General features: G+C 54.9%; 1 protein-coding gene across 8 annotated transcripts in view; it reads left to right on the top strand.

Moving 5' to 3' along the window:
• The window catches only part of sorbs3 (sorbin and SH3 domain containing 3), a 177,057-nt gene that overhangs the window by 108,909 nt on the left and 44,440 nt on the right, over positions 1–23,708 (top strand). For 7 of the 8 annotated variants that reach the window (XM_068023211.1, XM_068023205.1, XM_068023207.1 and 4 more), the window contains 5 exons: positions 9,671–9,734; positions 14,678–14,719; positions 19,943–20,024; positions 20,783–20,897; positions 22,654–22,707. In XM_068023211.1, coding sequence (XP_067879312.1) covers positions 9,671–9,734; positions 14,678–14,719; positions 19,943–20,024; positions 20,783–20,897; positions 22,654–22,707 — 357 coding nt within the window. The remainder of the gene's footprint in view (positions 1–9,670; positions 9,735–14,677; positions 14,720–19,942; positions 20,025–20,782; positions 20,898–22,653; positions 22,708–23,708) is intronic. The other variant, XM_068023208.1, reaches the window with a different exon arrangement.

Here is a 23,708-nt window from a genome sequence, read left to right as displayed (position 1 = left end):
CCGTTCCCACTCCCCCGGATTCCAGATTCCTGCCCGTTCCCACTCCCCCGGACTCCAGATTCCTGCCCGTTCCCACACCCCCGGACTCCAGATTCCTGCCCGTTCCCACTCCCCCGGACGCCAGATTCCTGCCCGTTCCCACTCCCCCGGACTCCAGATTCCTGCCCGTTCCCACTCCCCCGGACTCCAGATTCCTGCCCGTTCCCACTCCCCCGGACTCCAGATTCCTGCCTGTTCCCACTCCCCCGGACTCTAGATTCCTGCCCGTTCCCACTCCCCCGGACTCCAGATCCCTGCCCGTTCCCACTCCCCCGGATTCCAGATTCCTGCCCGTTCCCACTCCCCCGGACTCCAGATTCCTGCCCGTTCCCACACCCCCGGACTCCAGATTCCTGCCCGTTCCCACTCCCCCGGACTCCAGATTCCTGCCCGTTCCCACACCCCCGGACTCCAGATTCCTGCCCGTTCCCACTCCCCCGGACTCCAGATTCCTGCCCGTTCCCACTCCCCCGGACTCTAGATTCCTGCCCGTTCCCACTCCCCCGGACTCCAGATTCCTGCCCGTTCCCACTCCCCCGGACTCCAGATTCCTGCCCGTTCCCACTCCCCCGGACTCCAGATTCCTGCCCGTTCCCACTCCCCTGGACTCCAGATCCCTGCCTGATCCCACTCCCCCGAACTCCAGATTCCTGCCCGTTCCCACTCCCCCGGATTCCAGATTCCTGCCCGTTCCCACTCCCCCGGACTCCAGATTCCTGCCCGTTCCCACTCCCCCGGACTCCAGATTCCTGCCCGTTCCCACTCCCCCGGACTCCAGATTCCTGCCCGTTCCCACTCCTTTGGACTCCAAATCCCTGCCCGTTCCCACTCCCCCGGACTCCAGATTCCTGCCCGTTCCCACTCCCCCGGACTCCAGATTCCTGCCCGTTCCCACTCCCCCGGACTCCAGATTCCTGCCCGTTCCCACTCCCCCGGACTCCAGATTCCTGCCCGTTCCCACTCCCCCGGACTCCAGATCCCTGCCCGTTCCCACTCCCCCGGATTCCAGATTCCTGCCCGTTCCCACTCCCCCGGACTCCAGATTCCTGCCTGTTCCCACTCCCCCGGACTCTAGATTCCTGCCCGTTCCCACTCCCCCGGACTCCAGATCCCTGCCCGTTCCCACTCCCCCGGACTCCAGATTCCTGCCCGTTCCCACTCCCCCGGACTCCAGATTCCTGCCCGTTCCCACTCCCCCGGACTCCAGATTCCTGCCTGTTCCCACTCCCCCGGACTCTATATTCCTGCCCGTTCCCACTCCCCCGGACTCCAGATCCCTGCCCGTTCCCACTCCCCCGGATTCCAGATTCCTGCCCGTTCCCTCTCCCCCGGACTCCAGATTCCTGCCCGTTCCCACACCCCCGGACTCCAGATTCCTGCCCGTTCCCACTCCCCCGGACGCCAGATTCCTGCCCGTTCCCACTCCCCCGGACTCCAGATTCCTGCCCGTTCCCACTCCCCCGGACTCCAGATTCCTGCCCGTTCCCACTCCCCCGGACTCCAGATTCCTGCCTGTTCCCACTCCCCCGGACTCTAGATTCCTGCCCGTTCCCACTCCCCCGGACTCCAGATCCCTGCCCGTTCCCACTCCCCCGGATTCCAGATTCCTGCCCGTTCTCACTCCCCCGGACTCCAGATTCCTGCCCGTTCCCACACCCCCGGACTCCAGATTCCTGCCCGTTCCCACTCCCCCGGACTCCAGATTCCTGCCCGTTCCCACTCCCCCGGACTCCAGATTCCTGCCCGTTCCCACTCCCCCGGACTCCAGATTCCTGCCCGTTCCCACTCCCCCGGACTCCAGATTCCTGCCCGTTCCCACTCCCCCGGACTCCAGATTCCTGCCCGTTCCCACTCCCCCGGACTCCAGAATCCTGCCCGTTCCCACTCCTTCGGACTCCAAATCCCTGCCCGTTCCCACTCCCCCGGACTCCAGATTCCTGCCCGTTCCCACTCCCCCGGACTCTAGATTCCTGCCCGTTCCCACTCCCCCGGACTCCAGATCCCTGCCCGTTCCCACTCCCCCGGACTCCAGATTCCTGCCCGTTCCCACTCCCCCGGACTCCAGATTCCTGCCTGTTCCCACTCCCCCGGACTCTAGATTCCTGCCCGTTCCCACTCCCCCGGACTCCAGATCCCTGCCCGTTCCCACTCCCCCGGATTCCAGATTCCTGCCCGTTCCCACTCCCCCGGACTCCAGATTCCTGCCCGTTCCCACACCCCCGGACTCCAGATTCCTGCCCGTTCCCACTCCCCCGGACTCCAGATTCCTGCCCGTTCCCACACCCCCGGACTCTAGATTCCTGCCCGTTCCCACTCCCCCGGACTCTAGATTCCTGCCTGTTCCCACTCCCCCGGACTCTAGATTCCTGCCCGTTCCCACTCCCCCGGACTCCAGATCCCTGCCCGTTCCCACTCCCCCGGATTCCAGATTCCTGCCCGTTCCCACTCCCCCGGACTCCAGATTCCTGCCCGTTCCCACACCCCCGGACTCCAGATTCCTGCCCGTTCCCACTCCCCCGGACTCCAGATTCCTGCCCGTTCCCACACCCCCGGACTCCAGATTCCTGCCCGTTCCCACTCCCCCGGACTCCAGATTCCTGCCTGTTCCCACTCCCCCGGACTCTAGATTCCTGCCCGTTCCCACTCCCCCGGACTCCAGATCCCTGCCCGTTCCCACTCCCCCGGACTCCAGATTCCTGCCCGTTCCCACTCCCCCGGTCTCCAGATTCCTGCCCGTTCCCACTCCCCCGGACTCCAGATTCCTGCCTGTTCCCACTCCCCCGGACTCTATATTCCTGCCCGTTCCCACTCCCCCGGACTCCAGATCCCTGCCCGTTCCCACTCCCCCGGATTCCAGATTCCTGCCCGTTCCCACTCCCCCGGACTCCAGATTCCTGCCCGTTCCCACACCCCCGGACTCCAGATTCCTGCCCGTTCCCACTCCCCCGGACGCCAGATTCCTGCCCGTTCCCACTCCCCCGGACTCCAGATTCCTGCCCGTTCCCACTCCCCCGGACTCCAGATTCCTGCCCGTTCCCACTCCCCCGGACTCCAGATTCCTGCCTGTTCCCACTCCCCCGGACTCTAGATTCCTGCCCGTTCCCACTCCCCCGGACTCCAGATCCCTGCCCGTTCCCACTCCCCCGGATTCCAGATTCCTGCCCGTTCTCACTCCCCCGGACTCCAGATTCCTGCCCGTTCCCACACCCCCGGACTCCAGATTCCTGCCCGTTCCCACTCCCCCGGACTCCAGATTCCTGCCCGTTCCCACTCCCCCGGACTCCAGATTCCTGCCCGTTCCCACTCCCCCGGACTCCAGATTCCTGCCAGTTCCCACTCCCCCGGACTCCAGATTCCTGCCCGTTCCCACTCCCCCGGACTCCAGATTCCTGCCCGTTCCCACTCCCCCGGACTCCAGAATCCTGCCCGTTCCCACTCCTTCGGACTCCAAATCCCTGCCCGTTCCCACTCCCCCGGACTCCAGATTCCTGCCCGTTCCCACTCCCCCGGACTCTAGATTCCTGCCCGTTCCCACTCCCCCGGACTCCAGATCCCTGCCCGTTCCCACTCCCCCGGACTCCAGATTCCTGCCCGTTCCCACTCCCCCGGACTCCAGATTCCTGCCTGTTCCCACTCCCCCGGACTCTAGATTCCTGCCCGTTCCCACTCCCCCGGACTCCAGATCCCTGCCCGTTCCCACTCCCCCGGATTCCAGATTCCTGCCCGTTCCCACTCCCCCGGACTCCAGATTCCTGCCCGTTCCCACACCCCCGGACTCCAGATTCCTGCCCGTTCCCACTCCCCCGGACTCCAGATTCCTGCCCGTTCCCACACCCCCGGACTCCAGATTCCTGCCCGTTCTCACTCCCCCGGACTCCAGATTCCTGCCCGTTCCCACTCCCCCGGACTCTAGATTCCTGCCCGTTCCCACTCCCCCGGACTCCAGATTCCTGCCCGTTCCCACTCCCCCGGACTCCAGATTCCTGCCCGTTCCCACTCCCCCGGACTCCAGATTCCTGCCCGTTCCCACTCCCCTGGACTCCAGATCCCTGCCTGATCCCACTCCCCCGAACTCCAGATTCCTGCCCGTTGCCACTCCCCCGGATTCCAGATTCCTGCCCGTTCCCACTCCCCCGGACTCCAGATTCCTGCCCGTTCCCACTCCCCCGGACTCCAGATTCCTGCCCGTTCCCACTCCCCCGGACTCCAGATTCCTGCCCGTTCCCACTCCCCCGGACTCCAGATTCCTGCCCGTTCCCACTCCTTCGGACTCCAAATCCCTGCCCGTTCCCACTCCCCCGGACTCCAGATTCCTGCCCGTTCCCACTCCCCCGGACTCCAGATTCCTGCCCGTTCCCACTCCCCCGGACTCCAGATTCCTGCCCGTTCCCACTCCCCCGGACTCCAGAATCCTGCCCGTTCCCACTCCTTCGGACTCCAAATCCCTGCCCGTTCCCACTCCCCCGGACTCCAGATTCCTGCCCGTTCCCACTCCCCCGGACTCTAGATTCCTGCCCGTTCCCACTCCCCCGGACTCCAGATCCCTGCCCGTTCCCACTCCCCCGGACTCCAGATTCCTGCCCGTTCCCACTCCCCCGGACTCCAGATTCCTGCCTGTTCCCACTCCCCCGGACTCTAGATTCCTGCCCGTTCCCACTCCCCCGGACTCCAGATCCCTGCCCGTTCCCACTCCCCCGGATTCCAGATTCCTGCCCGTTCCCACTCCCCCGGACTCCAGATTCCTGCCCGTTCCCACACCCCCGGACTCCAGATTCCTGCCCGTTCCCACTCCCCCGGACTCCAGATTCCTGCCCGTTCCCACACCCCCGGACTCTAGATTCCTGCCCGTTCCCACTCCCCCGGACTCTAGATTCCTGCCTGTTCCCACTCCCCCGGACTCTAGATTCCTGCCCGTTCCCACTCCCCCGGACTCCAGATCCCTGCCCGTTCCCACTCCCCCGGATTCCAGATTCCTGCCCGTTCCCACTCCCCCGGACTCCAGATTCCTGCCCGTTCCCACACCCCCGGACTCCAGATTCCTGCCCGTTCCCACTCCCCCGGACTCCAGATTCCTGCCCGTTCCCACACCCCCGGACTCCAGATTCCTGCCCGTTCCCACTCCCCCGGACTCCAGATTCCTGCCTGTTCCCACTCCCCCGGACTCTAGATTCCTGCCCGTTCCCACTCCCCCGGACTCCAGATCCCTGCCCGTTCCCACTCCCCCGGACTCCAGATTCCTGCCCGTTCCCACTCCCCCGGTCTCCAGATTCCTGCCCGTTCCCACTCCCCCGGACTCCAGATTCCTGCCTGTTCCCACTCCCCCGGACTCTATATTCCTGCCCGTTCCCACTCCCCCGGACTCCAGATCCCTGCCCGTTCCCACTCCCCCGGATTCCAGATTCCTGCCCGTTCCCACTCCCCCGGACTCCAGATTCCTGCCCGTTCCCACACCCCCGGACTCCAGATTCCTGCCCGTTCCCACTCCCCCGGACGCCAGATTCCTGCCCGTTCCCACTCCCCCGGACTCCAGATTCCTGCCCGTTCCCACTCCCCCGGACTCCAGATTCCTGCCCGTTCCCACTCCCCCGGACTCCAGATTCCTGCCTGTTCCCACTCCCCCGGACTCTAGATTCCTGCCCGTTCCCACTCCCCCGGACTCCAGATCCCTGCCCGTTCCCACTCCCCCGGATTCCAGATTCCTGCCCGTTCTCACTCCCCCGGACTCCAGATTCCTGCCCGTTCCCACACCCCCGGACTCCAGATTCCTGCCCGTTCCCACTCCCCCGGACTCCAGATTCCTGCCCGTTCCCACTCCCCCGGACTCCAGATTCCTGCCCGTTCCCACTCCCCCGGACTCCAGATTCCTGCCAGTTCCCACTCCCCCGGACTCCAGATTCCTGCCCGTTCCCACTCCCCCGGACTCCAGATTCCTGCCCGTTCCCACTCCCCCGGACTCCAGAATCCTGCCCGTTCCCACTCCTTCGGACTCCAAATCCCTGCCCGTTCCCACTCCCCCGGACTCCAGATTCCTGCCCGTTCCCACTCCCCCGGACTCTAGATTCCTGCCCGTTCCCACTCCCCCGGACTCCAGATCCCTGCCCGTTCCCACTCCCCCGGACTCCAGATTCCTGCCCGTTCCCACTCCCCCGGACTCCAGATTCCTGCCTGTTCCCACTCCCCCGGACTCTAGATTCCTGCCCGTTCCCACTCCCCCGGACTCCAGATCCCTGCCCGTTCCCACTCCCCCGGATTCCAGATTCCTGCCCGTTCCCACTCCCCCGGACTCCAGATTCCTGCCCGTTCCCACACCCCCGGACTCCAGATTCCTGCCCGTTCCCACTCCCCCGGACTCCAGATTCCTGCCCGTTCCCACACCCCCGGACTCCAGATTCCTGCCCGTTCTCACTCCCCCGGACTCCAGATTCCTGCCCGTTCCCACTCCCCCGGACTCTAGATTCCTGCCCGTTCCCACTCCCCCGGACTCCAGATTCCTGCCCGTTCCCACTCCCCCGGACTCCAGATTCCTGCCCGTTCCCACTCCCCCGGACTCCAGATTCCTGCCCGTTCCCACTCCCCTGGACTCCAGATCCCTGCCTGATCCCACTCCCCCGAACTCCAGATTCCTGCCCGTTCCCACTCCCCCGGATTCCAGATTCCTGCCCGTTCCCACTCCCCCGGACTCCAGATTCCTGCCCGTTCCCACTCCCCCGGACTCCAGATTCCTGCCCGTTCCCACTCCCCCGGACTCCAGATTCCTGCCCGTTCCCACTCCCCCGGACTCCAGATTCCTGCCCGTTCCCACTCCTTCGGACTCCAAATCCCTGCCCGTTCCCACTCCCCCGGACTCCAGATTCCTGCCCGTTCCCACTCCCCCGGACTCCAGATTCCTGCCCGTTCCCACTCCCCCGGACTCCAGATTCCTGCCCGTTCCCACTCCCCCGGACTCCAGATCCCTGCCCGTTCCCACTCCCCCGGATTCCAGATTCCTGCCCGTTCCCACTCCCCCGGACTCCAGATTCCTGCCTGTTCCCACTCCCCCGGACTCTAGATTCCTGCCCGTTCCCACTCCCCCGGACTCCAGATCCCTGCCCGTTCCCACTCCCCCGGACTCCAGATTCCTGCCCGTTCCCACTCCCCCGGACTCCAGATTCCTGCCTGTTCCCACTCCCCCGGACTCTATATTCCTGCCTGTTCCCACTCCCCCGGACTACAGATCCCTGCCCGTTCCCACTCCCCCGGATTCCAGATTCCTGCCCGTTCCCACTCCCCCGGACTCCAGATTCCTGCCCGTTCCCACACCCCCGGACTCCAGATTCCTGCCCGTTCCCACTCCCCCGGACGCCAGATTCCTGCCCGTTCCCACTCCCCCGGACTCCAGATTCCTGCCCGTTCCCACTCCCCCGGACTCCAGATTCCTGCCCGTTCCCACTCCCCCGGACTCCAGATTCCTGCCTGTTCCCACTCCCCCGGACTCTAGATTCCTGCCCGTTCCCACTCCCCCGGACTCCAGATCCCTGCCCGTTCCCACTCCCCCGGATTCCAGATTCCTGCCCGTTCCCACTCCCCCGGACTCCAGATTCCTGCCCGTTCCCACTCCCCCGGACTCCAGATTCCTGCCCGTTCCCACTCCCCCGGACTCCAGATTCCTGCCCGTTCCCACTCCCCCGGACTCCAGATTCCTGCCCGTTCCCACTCCCCCGGACTCCAGAATCCTGCCCGTTCCCACTCCTTCGGACTCCAAATCCCTGCCCGTTCCCACTCCCCCGGACTCCAGATTCCTGCCCGTTCCCACTCCCCCGGACTCCAGATTCCTGCCCGTTCCCACTCCCCCGGACTCCAGATTCCTGCCCGTTCCCACTCCCCCGGACTCCAGATTCCTGCCCGTTCCCACTCCCCCGGACTCCAGATCCCTGCCCGTTCCCACTCCCCCGGATTCCAGATTCCTGCCCGTTCCCACTCCCCCGGACTCCAGATTCCTGCCTGTTCCCACTCCCCCGGACTCTAGATTCCTGCCCGTTCCCACTCCCCCAGACTCCAGATCCCTGCCCGTTCCCACTCCCCCGGACTCCAGATTCCTGCCCGTTCCCACTCCCCCGGACTCCAGATTCCTGCCTGTTCCCACTCCCCCGGACTCTAGATTCCTGCCCGTTCCCACTCCCCCGGACTCCAGATCCCTGCCCGTTCCCACTCCCCCGGATTCCAGATTCCTGCCCGTTCCCACTCCCCCGGACTCCAGATTCCTGCCCGTTCCCACACCCCCGGACTCCAGATTCCTGCCCGTTCCCACTCCCCCGGACTCCAGATCCCTGCCCGTTCCCACTCCCCCGGATTCCAGATCCCTGCCCGTTCCCACTCCCCCGGACTCCAGATTCCTGCCCGTTCCCACACCCCCGGACTCCAGATTCCTGCCCGTTCCCACTCCCCCGGACTCCAGATTCCTGCCCGTTCCCACTCCCCCGGACTCCAGATTCCTGCCCGTTCCCACTCCCCCGGACTCCAGATTCCTGCCCGTTCCCACTCCCCCGGATTCCAGATTCCTGCCCGTTCCCACTCCCCTGGATTCCAGATTCCTGCCCCTTCCCACTCCCCCGGACTCCAGATTCCTGCCCGTTCCCACACCCCCGGACTCCAGATTCCTGCCCGTTCCCACACCCCCGGACTCCAGATTCCTGCCCGTTCCCACACCCCCGGACTCCAGATTCCTGCCCGTTCCCACACCCCCGGACTCCAGATTCCTGCCCGTTCCCACACCCCCGGACTCCAGATTCCTGCCCGTTCCCACTCCCCCGGACTCCAGATTCCTGCCCGTTCCCACTCCCCCGGACTCCAGATTCCTGCCCGTTCCCACACCCCCGGACTCCAGATTCCTGCCCGTTCCCACTCCCCCGGACTCCAGATCCCTGCCCGTTCCCACTCCCCCGGATTCCAGATTCCTGCCCGTTCCCACTCCCCCGGACTCCGGATTCCTGCCCGTTCCCACACCCCCGGACTCCAGATTCCTGCCCGTTCCCACTCCCCCGGACTCCAGATTCCTGCCCGTTCCCACTCCCCCGGACTCCAGATTCCTGCCTGTTCCCACTCCCCCGGACTCCAGATTCCTGCCCGTTCCCACACCCCCGGACTCCAGATTCCTGCCCGTTCCCACACCCCCGGACTCCAGATTCCTGCCCGTTCCCACTCCCCCGGACTCCAGATTCCTGCCCGTTCCCACTCCCCCGGACTCCAGATTCCTGCCCTTTCCCACTCCCCCGGACTCCAGATTCCTGCCTGCTCCCACTCGTCTCAAAATGGTTTGGGGTTGAAGCTGCCTCCCAATCCCCAAACTATTTTGATGTGGAATGGCTTTGATTTTGGATAAGATTTCGTGTGATCTCTCTTGGTTAGGTTTGAGCAGCAAACCTTGTTAACAATCCTGAGTGAAAGAGAAATGTGTTTGACAGAAGCTCATTCCCACATCCCATGTTGTGAATGAAGTTACTGTTCCTTTTATTGGGGACGGGCCTGATTTCAAAGTCCAGAGATCAGGTTAGATCCTCACTGAGGGGTGTGATGACAGTCGCTGCTTGATGGAGCTGACTCTCTCTCCAGTCTCTCCTTTCTCTCTCTCTGACCCTTTCTGTGTTTTGGACAGAGTGTAAACAAGCCGAGGGAGTGGTACAAGAGGATGTTCAGACAGATTCACACCAGACCCACAGGTAACTGTTCATCATGGCCCACAAGGACCTGTGAGACGCTTGGTGGGTGAGGAGGGTGGAGGAGAGGGAATGGGAGGAGGAGGGTGCAATAGGGGAGAAGCGGGAGGGGAAGGGAGAGAGGAGTGCAGCGGATGAGGGGAATTAGGCAGGGGGAAGGGGGTGAGGTCTGAAAGTAGAAAGGAAGATTTGCATTTCCACAGCACCTTTTAAGAACATAAGAAATAGGAGCAGGAGTTGGCCATTCAGACCCTCAAGCCTGCCCCGCCATTCAGTAAGATCATGGCTGATCTGTCCCAGTCCTCAGCTTCTTTTTCGGGCCTGCTCTGCCTAACCCTCGACTCCCTGAGATTTCAAAAACCTATCTACCTCCTTCTTAAATACATTTAGTGACCTAGCCTCCACAACTCTCTGAGACAGAGAATTCCAGAGAGTCACTCCCCTCTGAGGGAAGAAATTCCTTTGCATCTCAGTTTTAAATGTGTGCCCCCTTATTCTGTAACTATGTCCCCAAGTTTGAGATTCCCCCACTCGTGGAAACATCTTCTCAACATCTACCCTGTCGAGCCCTCTTAAAATCTTATATGTTTCTATAAGATCACCCCTCATTCTTCTAAACTCCAATGAATAATGGCCTAACCTGTTTCGCCATTCTTGATAAGACAGTCCTTTCATCCCAGGAATCAGCCTAGTGAACCTTTTCTGAACTGCCTCCAATGCTAGTATATCCTTCTTTAAATACGGGGACCAAAACTGTACACAGTACTCCAGGTGTGGCCTCACTAACACACGTACAGTTGTAACAAGACTTTCCTCTTTTTAAACTCGAACCCCCTAGCAATAAAAACCAAAATTCCATTTGCCTTCCTAATTACTTGCTGCACCTGCATGCTAACTTTTTGTGTTTCATGTACAAGAACACCCAGATCCCTCTGTACTGCAGTATTCTGTAGTCTTTCACCATCTAAATAATAATCTGCCTTTTTATTCTTCCTACCAACGTGGATTACCTCACACTTTCCCACATTGAACACCATCTGCCAAATTTTTGCCCATTCACTTTATCTATGTCCCTTTGCAGATTCTTTGTGTCCTCATCACAACATGCCTTCCCATCTATTTTTGTATCGTCAGCAAATTTGGATACACTGCACTCTGTCCCTTCCTCTCAGTCATTAATATAAAGAGTAAATAGTTGAGGCCCTAGGACGGATCCTTGTGGCACCCCACTAGTTACAGCTTTCCAACCTGAAAAAGACCCATTGATCCCAACTCTCTATCTTCTGTGTGTTAGCCAATCCTCAATCCATGCCAACACATTACCCCCAATACCCTGAGCTCCTGTTTTGTGCAATAATCTTTTATGTGGCACCTTATCAAACGCCTTCTGAAAATCTAAATACACAACATCTACTGGTTCCCCTTTATCCACTCTAATAAATTTGTCAAACATGATTTCCCTTTCATAAAACCATGTTGACTCTGTTTGATTGCATTATGTTTTTCTAAATGTCCTTCTATTTCTTCCTTAATAATCGACTCAAGCATTTTCCCAATGACTGATGTTAAGCTAACTGCTCTATAGTTTCCTGCTTTCTGCCTCCCTCCTTTCTTGAATAGGGGGTGTCATATCAGCGGTTTTCCAATCTGCTGGTACCCTACCGGAATCCAGTGAGTTTTGGTATATTATGACCAATGCCTCCACTATCTCTGCAGCCACACTTTTTTAAAACCCTTGGGTGCAGGCCATCAGGTCCTGGCGACTTGTCTGCCTTTAGTCCCATCAGTTTGTCCAGAACCTTTTCCCTCGTGATAGAGATTGTTACAAGTTCCTCCCTCCCATTTACACCTTGTTCATCTATGATTGTTGGGATGTTTATAGTGTCATCTACCGTGAAGACCGATGCAAAATATTGGTTGAAATTATCTGCCATTTCCCTGTTATTAATTCCCCATCCTCTAATGGTCCCACAATTACTTTAGCTACTCTCTTCCTTTTTATATACCCATAGAAGCTCTTCCTGTTTATTTTTATATTTCTTGCCAATTTACTCTCAATCAATTTTCTCCCTCTTTATTAGTTTTTTAGTCATCTGCTGCTGGTTTCTAAAAACTTCCCAATCCTCTGACCTACCACTCGTTTTCACCGCATTGTACAGTTAGTTTTGATTTGATACTCAATCTCATGACATCCCACAATGCTTCACAATCAATTTGCACGCAGCAGGCTCCCAAAAACAAGTGAAAAATGACCAGTTCATCTGCTTTAATGATGTTGGTTCAGAGATAAATATTGTCCAGGATGCCAGAGAGAACCTCCTTGCCCTCGTGTGTTTTTACATCCACTTGAGAGAGCAGACGGGGCCTCGATTTACATATGAACATGCGAATTAGGAGCAGGAGTAGGCCACTTGGCCCTTCGAGCCTGCTCCGCCATTCTAAAAGTTCATGGCTGAACTGATTACTCCAGATTTCCACCTACCCCCGATAACCTTCCATCCCCTTTGCTTATCAAGAATCTATCTACCTCTGCCTTCAAAATATTCAAAGACTCTGCTTCCACTGCCTTTTGAGGAAGAGAATTCCGAAGACTCACGACCCTCTGAGAGAAAATATTTCTCCTCATCTCTGTCTTAAATGGGGGACCCCTTATTTTTAAACAGTCGCTCCTAGTTGTAGATTCCCCCACAAGGGGAAACATTCTTTCCACATCCACCCTGTCAAGACCCCTCAGGATCTTTTATGTTTCAATCAGGTCACCTGTTACTCTTCTGAATTCCAGAGGATACAAGCCGAGCCTGTCCAACCTTTCTTCATAATACAGCCCACCCATTCCAGGTATTAGTCTAGTAAACCTTCTCTGAACTGCCTCCAACGCGCTTACATCCTTCCTTAAGTAAGGAGACCAGTACTGTACACAGTACTCCAGATGTGGTCTCACCAATGCCTTGTGTAGCTGAAGCATAACCTCCCTACTTTTGTATTCAATTCCCCTCTTGATAAACGATAACATTCTATTAGCTTTCCTAATTACGTTCTGTAGCTGTAGGCTCATCTTTTGTGATTCATGCACTAGGACACCCAGATCCCTCTGCATCTCAGAGCTCTGCAATCTCTCACCATTTAGATAATATGCTTCTTTATCCTTCTTGCCAAAGTGGACAATTTCCCACTTTCCCACATTACACTCCATTTGTCAGGTCTTTGCCCACTCACTTAACCGATCTCTGTCCCTTTGTAGCCTCCTTATGTCCTCTTCACAACTTACTTTCCTACCTCTCCTTGTGTCATCAGCAAATTTAGCAACCGTACCTTCGGTCCGTTCATTTAAGTCATTTATATAAATTGTAAAAAGTTGAGGCCCCAGCACAGACCCCTGTGGCACACCACTCGTTACATTTTGCCAACCACAAAATGACCCATTTATGCCTGCACTTTGTTTCCTGTCAGCTAGCCAATCTTCTATCCATGCCAATATGTTACCCCCTACACCGTGAGCTTTTATTTTCCGCAATAACCTTTGATGTGGCACCTTAGAAAATCCCTTCTGGAAATCTAAGTACAGTACATCCACTGGTTCCCCTTTATCTACAGCACATGTAACTCCCTCAAATAACTCCAATAAATAGGTTAAACATGATTTCCCTTTCACATAACCATGTTGACTCTGCCTGATTACCTTGAATTTTTCTAAATGCCCTGCTATAACATCTTTAATAATAGCTTCTAACATTTTCCCTTAGACAGATGTTAAGCTAACTGGCCTGTAGTTTCCTGCTTTCTGTCTCCACCCCTTTTTGAATAAAGGAGTTACATTCGCTATTTTCCAATCTAACAGAACCTTCCACGAATCTAGGGAATTTTGGAAAATTAAAACTAACGCATCAACTATCTCACCAGCCACTTCATTTAACACCCGAGGATGAAGTCCATCAGGACCCGGGGATTTGTCAGCCTGCAGCTCCAACAATTTGTTCAGTACCACTTGGCTGGTGATTGTAATTTTCTTGAGTTCCTCCCTCCCTTCCATTTCCTGACTTCCAGCTAATACTGGGATGTTACTTGTATCCTCAATAATATCTGATACGAAAGACAGCACCTCTGTCGGTGCAGCACTCCTTTTGTACTGCATTGGGAGTGTCAGCCTTGATCTTGTGATCAAACCTCTGGCGTGGGACTTGAACCCACAAGCTTCGGACTCGGAGGAGAACACTACCACTGAGATAAAGTCATCTGGGAGCATGAAAATCCATAGACTTTCTATTAAACAGCTGAATTTGGACTGTGGGCTTTGTTGATTGCTTGGTTACTGAGAGTCCTTCTTACATTGAGTATTGAGGGACAACTTGTGGACTTGCCCTTTCAGTGAATATTCTTTTGCCGTACATGTTACTTATTTAGCAGAAGTTGCAACATTTAACAGTTGTTTGTGAGAATTCACACCAATAATTGGCTGTTTGTTCATGATCTCTGTTTGGGTCACATTGACTCCAATACTCCTGAACTCACATTTCCCCTGACCCACTCTCCAGTCTGCCCCAGACTCTGCGGGATCGTACTGCTCTCACTGGGAGGGGGCCATGTTCCTGAAAGGCTAACTCGGGGAGGTGTGTAGTGCGAAGCGGCAGTTGGCTGTTTTAGCAGCAAGAACCTCTAACTTCTCAACTCTAATGTCTCTCATTCTCAATCACAACCTTCCTTGTCTCCATATTTGGGTTTTCCAGAGGAGGGGCTTGATGGAGGAGTGTGGGGGAGGTGGGGTGGGAGTGGGGGCGGTGGGTGGGTTTGGAGGTCAGACTTGAGGGGGAAGCTGTAAAGCACTTTGGGATGTCTTGAGGATGTGCAAGTCACTGTATAAATTTGAGTTCTTTCTTTCTATGTTGAGCTACCATTTTGCTCGCTGCACAATAAAATTCCTGATTGTTCTGTTATATGTTTTATTACAGAAGATGAATTTGAAGCCAATCATGTCGCAGACCCATCAGACAGTACGTTTCTCCATCACTTAAACCTTCTCATTCCTTTAACCGGATGACGATCAGCCATTTCACACTCACCAGCCTTACTGCAGCATTCAAGACTGAGATCGATAGATTTCTTGGGGTGGGGGGTGGGGGAAGGACATGAAGGAATATGGAATAAAATCAGGTCATTGATGTTGAGGTACAGATCAAGCATGATTTGATTGAATGGTGAAATAGGCTCGAGGGGCTGAATGGCCTCCTCCTGTTCCTGTGTAACAGGGTCGAGAGGCTGAATGGCCTCCTCCTGTTCCTGTGTAACAGGGTCGAGGGGCTGAATGGCCTCCTCCTGTTCCTGTGTTCCTACCCATTGTATTTGATGAGTTGAAATGACAAATGATTTTGTGCGCATTTTAGCTCAGTGTTGTCATGTTTAATTTTATTTGTTTTGGGGATGTGGGCGTCACTGGCAAGCCCAGCATTTATTACCCAACTCGTGTCTTAGATTTAGGACAGAAAGCTGGAGAAGGATTTTGACACAGAGGGTTGTGAGTGTGTGGAATTCCCTCCTGGAGTTAGTGATTGAAGCAGAGACCAGGACAACATTGAAGAGCAGGTTGGAGAGATGGCTGAAGGATATGGGAACTGGGCGGGTAGCTGGGGTGAGGATACTGCTTGTGTGGAAGGACAAACAACAGTGCGGACTGGATGAGCTGAATATTGTTGTATGCTCCTTGAGCAGCTGATGGGTCTTCTTGAGCAAAGGCAGTCAGTGAAGGTGAAGGTGCTCCCACAGTGTTATCAGGGAGGGAGTTGCAGGATTTTGGCCCAGTGACAATGAAGAATTGCCCGATATATGTCCACATCCTGGTGGTGTGTGACTGGTATCCAGCTAGCGATGGCTCCCCATGAGGCCAGCCACTGTGGGGGCACAGTGGCTCCATCGTTGTCAATGCAAGTTTGGGATCTCGTTGATTCCCTGTGTCAGAGACAGGAACAATATACCTGGTGCAGCAAGGTCTTTGTGCCCCTGCGTCAGACATCTTGCTGGCCAGTGTGCTGTACGTTCATCTTCGGCCTTCCTTCACTTCTTAATCCAAGTAAAAACAAAAGGACTTTCATTCCGACAGCACTTTTCACCGTCCCGGGATGTCCCAAAGGACTTTCAACCAACCAAGTACTTTTTGAAGCCTAGTGACTGTTGTTTTATTCTTATATTTTATTTTTCTTGTTGTAACATAGGAACATGGGAGCAGGAGTAGGCCATTCAATACGATCAGGGCTGATCATCCACTTCAATGCTTTTTTTCCACACTATTCCCATATCTAGGAACAATGTAATGTAGGAAACATGGCACAGCAGGATCCCACAAACAGCAGTGTGATCATCATCATTTCATTTGTTTTAATGATGTTGCTTCAGGGATCAATATGGCACAGGACGTGGGGATAACCCCGCACTCTCCTCTGCAGAATAACGGCATGGAATCTTTTACATCCGCCCGGGACCTCAGTTTAACGTTCCCTCCAAAAAACAGCACCTCTGACAGTGCTGCACTCTGAGTGTTCTGTTGTTGGGAATTCTTCGAGTCGACAATTAAAGATAGGGTGACTGAGCATCTTGAAAATTTTCAGAGAGCCAGCATGGATTTGTAAAAGGTATGTCATGCCTGACAAATCTGTAGGAAGTTTTTGAAGAGGTTGACTGAAACAGTGGACGGGGGAATGTCTATGAATGTTTTTTTCTATGGACTCCAGAAGGCAGTTGATAAAATCCCTCCTGAGAGTCTGTGAGCTAAAGTTGAAGCTCATGGAATTGAAGGTAAATTATTGACTTGGTTTGGAGATTGGCAGAGTAGCAAGAGACAGAGAGTAGGGTTACAGGGCAGGTTCTTCATTTGGCAGGATGGGACGAGTCGTGTCCTGCAAGGATTTTGGAGCCTCATATATTCACTTTCTTTATTAATGGCTTTGATAATGGGATAGAAAGCCACAAATCCAAATGTGCTGATAACAGAACGAAGGGCGGCATTGTAAGAGTGCACATGGAAGTGTAACATTACAAAGAGATATTAATAGATTAAGTGAATGGGCAAAACAGTAGCAACTGGAGTTCAAGGTAAGCAAATGTGAGGTCGTCCACTTTGGAACTAAAAAGAATCGAGTAGGGTACTTCGTAATTCATGAAAAGCTAGAAACAGCAGAGACTGCAAAGGGATCGAGATACGTGAAGAGAGTGGAGAAAAATTTGTCAAATGGAGAGTAATGTGGGAAAATGTGAGGTTGTCCACTTTGGCTGGAAGAGTAGAAAAGCAGTATACTATTTAAGTGGAGAGGGACTGCAGAATGCTGCAGTACAGAGGGATCTGGGTGTCCTTGTACATGTATCACAAAAACTTAGCATGCAGGTACAGCAAGTAATTTGGAAGGCAAACGGAATGTTGGCCTTTATTGTAAGGGAGGTGGAATATAAAAGTAGGGAAGTCTTGCTACAGCTGTACAGGGCATTGTTGAGATCGCACCGAGTACTGCATACAGTTTTGGTCACCGAGTTTAAGAAGGGGCATACTTGCATTGGAAGCAGTTCAGAGAAGGTTCACTCGGCTGATTCCTGGGATGAAGGGGTTGTTTTATAAGGAAAGGTTGAGCAGGTTAGGCCTATACTCATTGGAGTTTAGAAGAATGAGAGGTGATCTTATTGAATCATGTAAGATTCTGTCGGGGTTTGACAGGGTAGATGCTGAGAGGATGTTTCCCCTCGTGGGGGAATCTAGAACTAGAGGGCACAATCACAAATGAAGTGATCTCCCTTTTAAGACGGAAATGAGGAGGAATTTCTTCTTGCAGAGAGTTGTTGATCTTTGGAACTCACTTTCCCAGAGAGCAGTGGAGGCTGGGTCATTGAACATATTCAAGGCTGAGTCAGATTTTTGATCTACAAGGGAGTCGAGGGTTATGGGGGGCAGGAAGGAAAGTGGAGTTTAGCCCACAGTCAGATCATCCATATCTTGTTGAATGGTCGAGCAGCCTCGTGGGGCTGAATGGCCTGCTCCTGCTCCGAAGTCATATGTTCGTATGTAGGGGAATAGAAGAGAAGGATAGACATCATGCATCATCTGTACAAAGCCCTGGTTAGATAACATCTGAATTACTGTGAACAGTTCAGGGCACCAGACCTTAGGAAGGACATACTGGCCTTGGAACGAATGCAGTGTAGTTTTACCAGAATGATATTTGGATTCCAAGGGTTCATCTATGAGGAGAGATTAAAGAAACTCGGGTTGTATTCCCTGGAATTTAGAAGTTTAAGGGATTGAGTCATCAAGTCATAATGTGCCCCTGTGTTCGAGATTCCCTGACCAGTGGAAACAATCTCTCAGTGTCTATCCTGTCAAGCCCCTTCAGAATCTTGTATGTTTCAATGAGATCATCTCTTATTCTTCGAAAGTCCAGAGATAATAGGCCCAGTTTACTCAGCCTCTCATCACAGGACAAGTCTGTCATCCTCGGGACCAATCGAGTGAACCTTCACTGTACCACTTCCGATGCGAGTATATCTTTCCTTAAATATAGAGACTAAAACTGCGCACAGTATTCCAGATGTGGTCTCACCAAAACCCTGTACAATTGCAGCAAGATTTCTTGATTCCTGGACTCCAATCCCCTTGCAATAAAAGCTAACATGCCAATTGCTTTCTGAATTGCTTGCTGCACCTGCATGCGAACTGTTTGTGTTCCTTACACAAGTACACCCAAGTCTGTCTGAAGATTAAGATTTATAAGTTTCACGCCTGTTAAAAAATATTCTGCTTTTCTATTCTTATGATCACAGTGACTAACCTCAGACTTGCCGACATGATACTCCACCTACCAGCTTGTTGTTCACTCACTTAACCTGTCTCTATCTCTTTGCAGCCTCTCTGTATCCTCCTCATAGATTCCATTCCCACGGAGTCATCGAGTTATTCAGCACAGAAACAGGCCCTTCAGCCCATCGTGTCTGTGCCAGCCATCAAGCACCTACCTATTCTAATCCCATTTTCCAGCACTTGGCCCGTAGCCTTGTATGCTATGGCTTTTCAAGTGCTCATCTAAATACTTCGGAGCTTTGTATCATCAGCAACCTTAGATTCCCCCTGCATCCTGTGTCCAAAACCTTAAACCTGTGTCCCTCGTCCTTATACCATCAACTAATGGGAATATCTTTTCTTGATCTCCCTAAAGAGGAGATAGATAGATTTTTGGAATATCGGGGATTTGAGGGCTATGAGGAGCTGGCACGAAAGAGGAGATAGATAGATTTTTGGAATATCGGGGATTTGAGGGCTATGAGGAGCTGGCACGAAAGAGGAGTTGAGGTCTGGGGCAGATCAGCCATGATCTTATTGAATGGTGGGGCAGGCTTGAGGGGCCAAATGGCCTACTCCTGCTCCTACTTCTTCTGTTCTTATCTAAACTTGTTAGAATCTTGTACACTGTAATCCAATATCCCCTCAATCTCCTTTGCTCCGAGGAGAATAACCCCAGCTTCCCCGTTTGTCCTTGCAGCTAAAATCCGTCATCCCTGGAACCATTCCTAAAGTGTGGTGACCAGAACTGGACACAGTACGATAGTTGTTGCCAAACCAGAGCTTTATAAGTTTCAGCATAACCTCCCTGTTCTTGTACTCAATGCCGCGATTTATCGAGCTCAAGATCTCATTTGTAGTTTGATCAAAGTTTGCAAGATATCAAGGGGAACAGAGAGGGTAGATAGAGAGTAATTATTTCCACTGGCTGGCAGGACTGGAACTAGGGGGGATAGTCTGAAGATTAGAGCCAGACCTTTCAGCAGTGAAATTTAGAAAGACTTATTCACATTAATGGTGGTAGAAGTTTGTAATTCTCTTCGACAAATGGCAGTTTATGCTCCATTAATGGTTAATTTTAAATCTGCGAGGATTTTCGTTCACCAGAGATATTCAGGGATCGGAGACAAAGGCTGGTATGTGGAATTGGCTCCCAGATCAGCCACAATGTCACTGAATGTCAGAACAGGGGCTGTGTTGTGTCCTGGCTTCCTCTCTTCCTGGAGTGGGCTTGAACCCATCACCTTGTGACTGAGAGGAGAGGGTGTTAAACACTGACACAGCTGACACCTCCCCGCCCTCCCCTGCCGCCACCCCGCTGGTCTAAAGGCACATGGCTAAGGAGTTTGCAGCACTTGATGATGGATTTGAAAGGTCCTTATTGCAATCTCTTCTCTTTCAGTGGAGTCCCAGTTCAGCGACCTGGCCCATGGTTTGACAGAAGGAGCTGACATTGTGCAGCCAGATTTCACCCTCAATCACTGGTAGGTAGAATGGGAAAGTTTGATATCACTGGAGGTTCAGAACAGCCAAGGGTTAATTTCTCCACCCTTTAGCCGACACAAATTCCTTTTCAATGACACCAGCTGTATTTCTCACATTTGGAATTATCTTGCGTGTTGTGGAATGCATGTTGCTGGAAAGACCAGACACAAGGGAGAATTTTGCTTCTGATGAGAGTCACAGGCAGTGGAAGGGTTAAATTCCGATTCCAGGCGAATGCACCTTTTCTCAGTAGGTGAAGCTCCAAGCATTCCTTTAATAGCACGGTGCCCAATTCGGGGACGAGACCCCGGACCCTGCAGCTGACTGAGATCATGGCATCCCCTCATCCCCTCCCATTCTCCCCCTCGCCCTCCCTATACCCTGTTCCTCACTCTTGCCCCTCTCCCCTTCCACTCCCCATATCCCTCCTGCTGCTCCCTTCTGAGCAGGCAGAGAGCTGAATGGCTTCCTGCTGTTCCCAGAAAGAGGAGGGATAGAGGCTGAAGTCCCTTTATGACAGCAGGCAAAGCTGCAGAGAATAGAGAGCGCTGGAGGAAGCTGAAAGATTCTTTACTCTGAGCGAACGATGAAACACTGACTGTGGAATGCCAGCGATGTGTTTGTATTCACTTCAGCCCCAGACTGGAGTCTCAACATGTTGGGAAATGTGGAGTTTCACCAACTAACGCTCAGACTCAGCACTCATCTCCCTGAGCAACCATAAGACATTATTTGGCATTTCCTCTTTGGGCTGCAGGAGGGAGCTGGAACTCGGAGGGCTGGAGAGTGAAGGCCACAGACTGCAGGCACAACACAGGAGTATCTTCGAGTATGAGCCAAGAGAGGTGACAGTCCTGGGGCCCGAGCAACAGGTCAGTTCCCCTCTCTGTGTCTCTGTTATTCATCCTCTTTCTCCTCCCACTTTCTTTATCTCTCTCTCCCTCTATCTCTCTCTGCCTCTCTCGATCACAATCCCTCTCTGTCTCTCTCTCTCCCTCTCTCTCTATTCCCCCCTCTCTGCTCTCTGTCTCTATCCCTCTGTATCCCTCCCTGTATCCCACTCATTAACCCACTCTCTACTCAACTCTTGGCCCCACTCACAACCCCGCTCGCTACTTCACTCTCTACCCCACTCTCTATCACTATATCTCTCCCCCGCTCTCTCTCCCCCCTCTCTCCCCCCTCTCTCTCCCCCTCTCTCTCCCTCTCTCTCCCCCTCCCTCTCTCTCCCCCTCCCTCTCTCTTTCCCCTCTCTCTCTCCCCCTCTCTCTATCCCCCTCTCTCTATCCCCCTCTCTCTCTATCCCTCTGTCTCTATCCTTCTGTGTCCCTCCCTGACCCATGCCCTGCCCCTCTCCCCCCCTCTCTCCTCCCCCTTCCTCTCTCCCCCCTCCCTCTCTCCCCCCTCCCTCTCTCCCCCCCTCTCTCTCGCCCCCTCTCTCTCTCCCCCTCTCTCTCTCCACCTCTCTCTATCCCCCTCTCTCTCTATCCCTCTGTCTCTATCCTGTGTCCCTCCCTGACCCATGCCCCACCCCTCTCCCCCAACCGCTCCCCCAACCGCTCCCCCACTCTCCATCCCTTTCTCTATCCCTCCCTCTCTCTATCCCACTCTATCCCTATCTCCTCCCAATCCCCCCTCTCTCTATCCCCCCTTTATGCCCCTCACTCTCTATGCCCCTCTTGCTCTCTCCCACTCTCTCTGTATTCCCCCCTCTCTCTATTCCCCTCTCTCGCTATTCCCCTCTATGCCCCTCTCTCTCTATCCCCCTCTCACTGCCCTCTCTCTCTGCCCTCTCTCTCTATCCCCCTCTCTCTGTCCTCTCTCTCTAACCCCCTCTCTCTGCCCTCTCTCTCTATCTCCCCCTCTCTCTCTGTGTCCTCCTCTCTGTTTCCCCCTCTCTGCATCCTCTTGATGCCACTCTCTCTACCCCTCCACTCTCTCTACCCCTCCACTCTCTCTACCCCTCCTCTCTCTCTACCCCTCCACTCTCTCTAACCCCCCTCTCGCCCTGAGCCCCCTCGCTCTGCCCCCTCTCGCCCTGCCCCCTTTTGCCCTGCCCCCCTTCGCCCTGCTCCCCTCTCGCTCTGCTCCCCCTCGCCCTGCCCCCCCTCACCCTGCTCGCCCTGGCCCCCCCTCGCCCTGCCCCCCCTCGCCCTGGCCCCCTCTCGCCCTGGCCCCCTCTCGCCCTGGCCCCCCCTCTCGCCCTGGCCCCCCCCCCCCTCTCTCTGGCCCCCCCCTCACCCTGCCCCCCCCTCTCTCTGTAGTGTTCGATGAGGAGCTTTCTCACTGTTAGTAATCTGTGCTGCACCTCGAGACGTGAGTTTCTCCAGAAGGGGATCAGTGTGTGAGGCTGTGACTCCTCACTTGCTCTCTGCCATATGGCAGCCTCTTGATAGAAGCTTCCGTTCTGCACTGGGTCACATGAAGCTTGTGTAGTTTCACACTTTCAGAGCCTTTCCCGACATGAGCCAGTTTGACCACTGGACCCTGAACCTTGAAAGGTCAAGGATCTGTGGGGCTTTGCAGAGTCTAAGATACAGGGCGCTGGGGAGAGGGGTCACTCGGTGGCTACTGTTTGTTGACCCCCACTGCTTCCAGTAACGGTGCTCCATTTTTCTGTAAACTCAGGCCGAGTCATCAGTTCTGAACTCTACGGTCCGGCGACTGTCCAACTCGGTTGAGGTAAGAGACTGCTGAATATTTTCACTCCCTGTCCACCCCGTCTCCTCTCTCAGTCTAGAAGCTTTTCTCAGACGAGTGTTTGGTTCTACCCTGATACTTGGGTGGTGCAGCACAGTCAGCCAGTGACAGTGGTGATGGTCGACAGTGAGGTGAGGTGAGGTGAGGACTCAGCCGGGAGTCTGTTCTAATTGACTCCTGGAAGGCTGCTCTCTGGATACAAACCCGTCCTCTGGAGCTTCCACTCCGCTGTGCCGCACACAGCATTGGGGTCCTCACTTGCGCTGAATTCCTGGTGCCACTTTTTGCCACTGAAGGTGCCAACATACCTACATGGCCCCTGCACTGGACAAAATGGCTCTTGGCAACTCCTGCTCTGTTGCCACTGCAGGCAGAAATCTCCCTGGCAGCTCATAACAAAAAAACGGAGTAGGGAGCTCAGGCTGGGGGAGTGCAGAGGGAGGAGGAGAGGTGACAGGGAGTTGGTCAAAGGCAGGGGTGGGGTAGGTCAGAGGGAGGGAAGGGTGGTGTGGTGGGAGAGGGGAGGGGTGGGGTGGTGGGATGGAGGGAGAGTTCGGGTCGGGGTGGAGGGAGAGTTCGGGTCGGGGTGGAGGGAGAGTTCAGGTCGGGGTGGGATGAAGGGATGGAGGGAGAGTTCGGGTCAGGGTGGGATGGAGGGATGGAGGGAGAGTTCGGGTCGGAGTGGAGGGAGAGTTCGGGTCGGGGTGGGGTGGAGGGATGGAGGGAGAGTTCGGGTCGGGGTGGAGGGAGAGTTCGGGTCGGGGTGGAGGGAGAGTGCGGGTCGGGGTGGGATGGAGGGATGGAGGGAGAGTTCGGGTCAGGGTGGGATGGAGAGATGGAGGGAGAGTTTGGGTCGGGGTGGAGGGAGAGTTCGAGTCGGGGTGGGGTGGAGGGATGGAGGGAGAGTTCGGGTCAGGGTGGGATGGAGGGATGGAGGGAGAGTTCGGGTCGAAGTGGAGGGAGAGTTCGGGTCGGGGTGGGGT

Source organism: Heterodontus francisci, chromosome 47 (genome assembly GCF_036365525.1).
Source record: "Heterodontus francisci isolate sHetFra1 chromosome 47, sHetFra1.hap1, whole genome shotgun sequence".
Lineage (NCBI taxonomy): Eukaryota > Metazoa > Chordata > Chondrichthyes > Heterodontiformes > Heterodontidae > Heterodontus > Heterodontus francisci.
The sequence above is the reverse complement of the archived record's forward strand: the minus strand, read 5'-3'. Positions and strand labels throughout refer to the sequence as shown.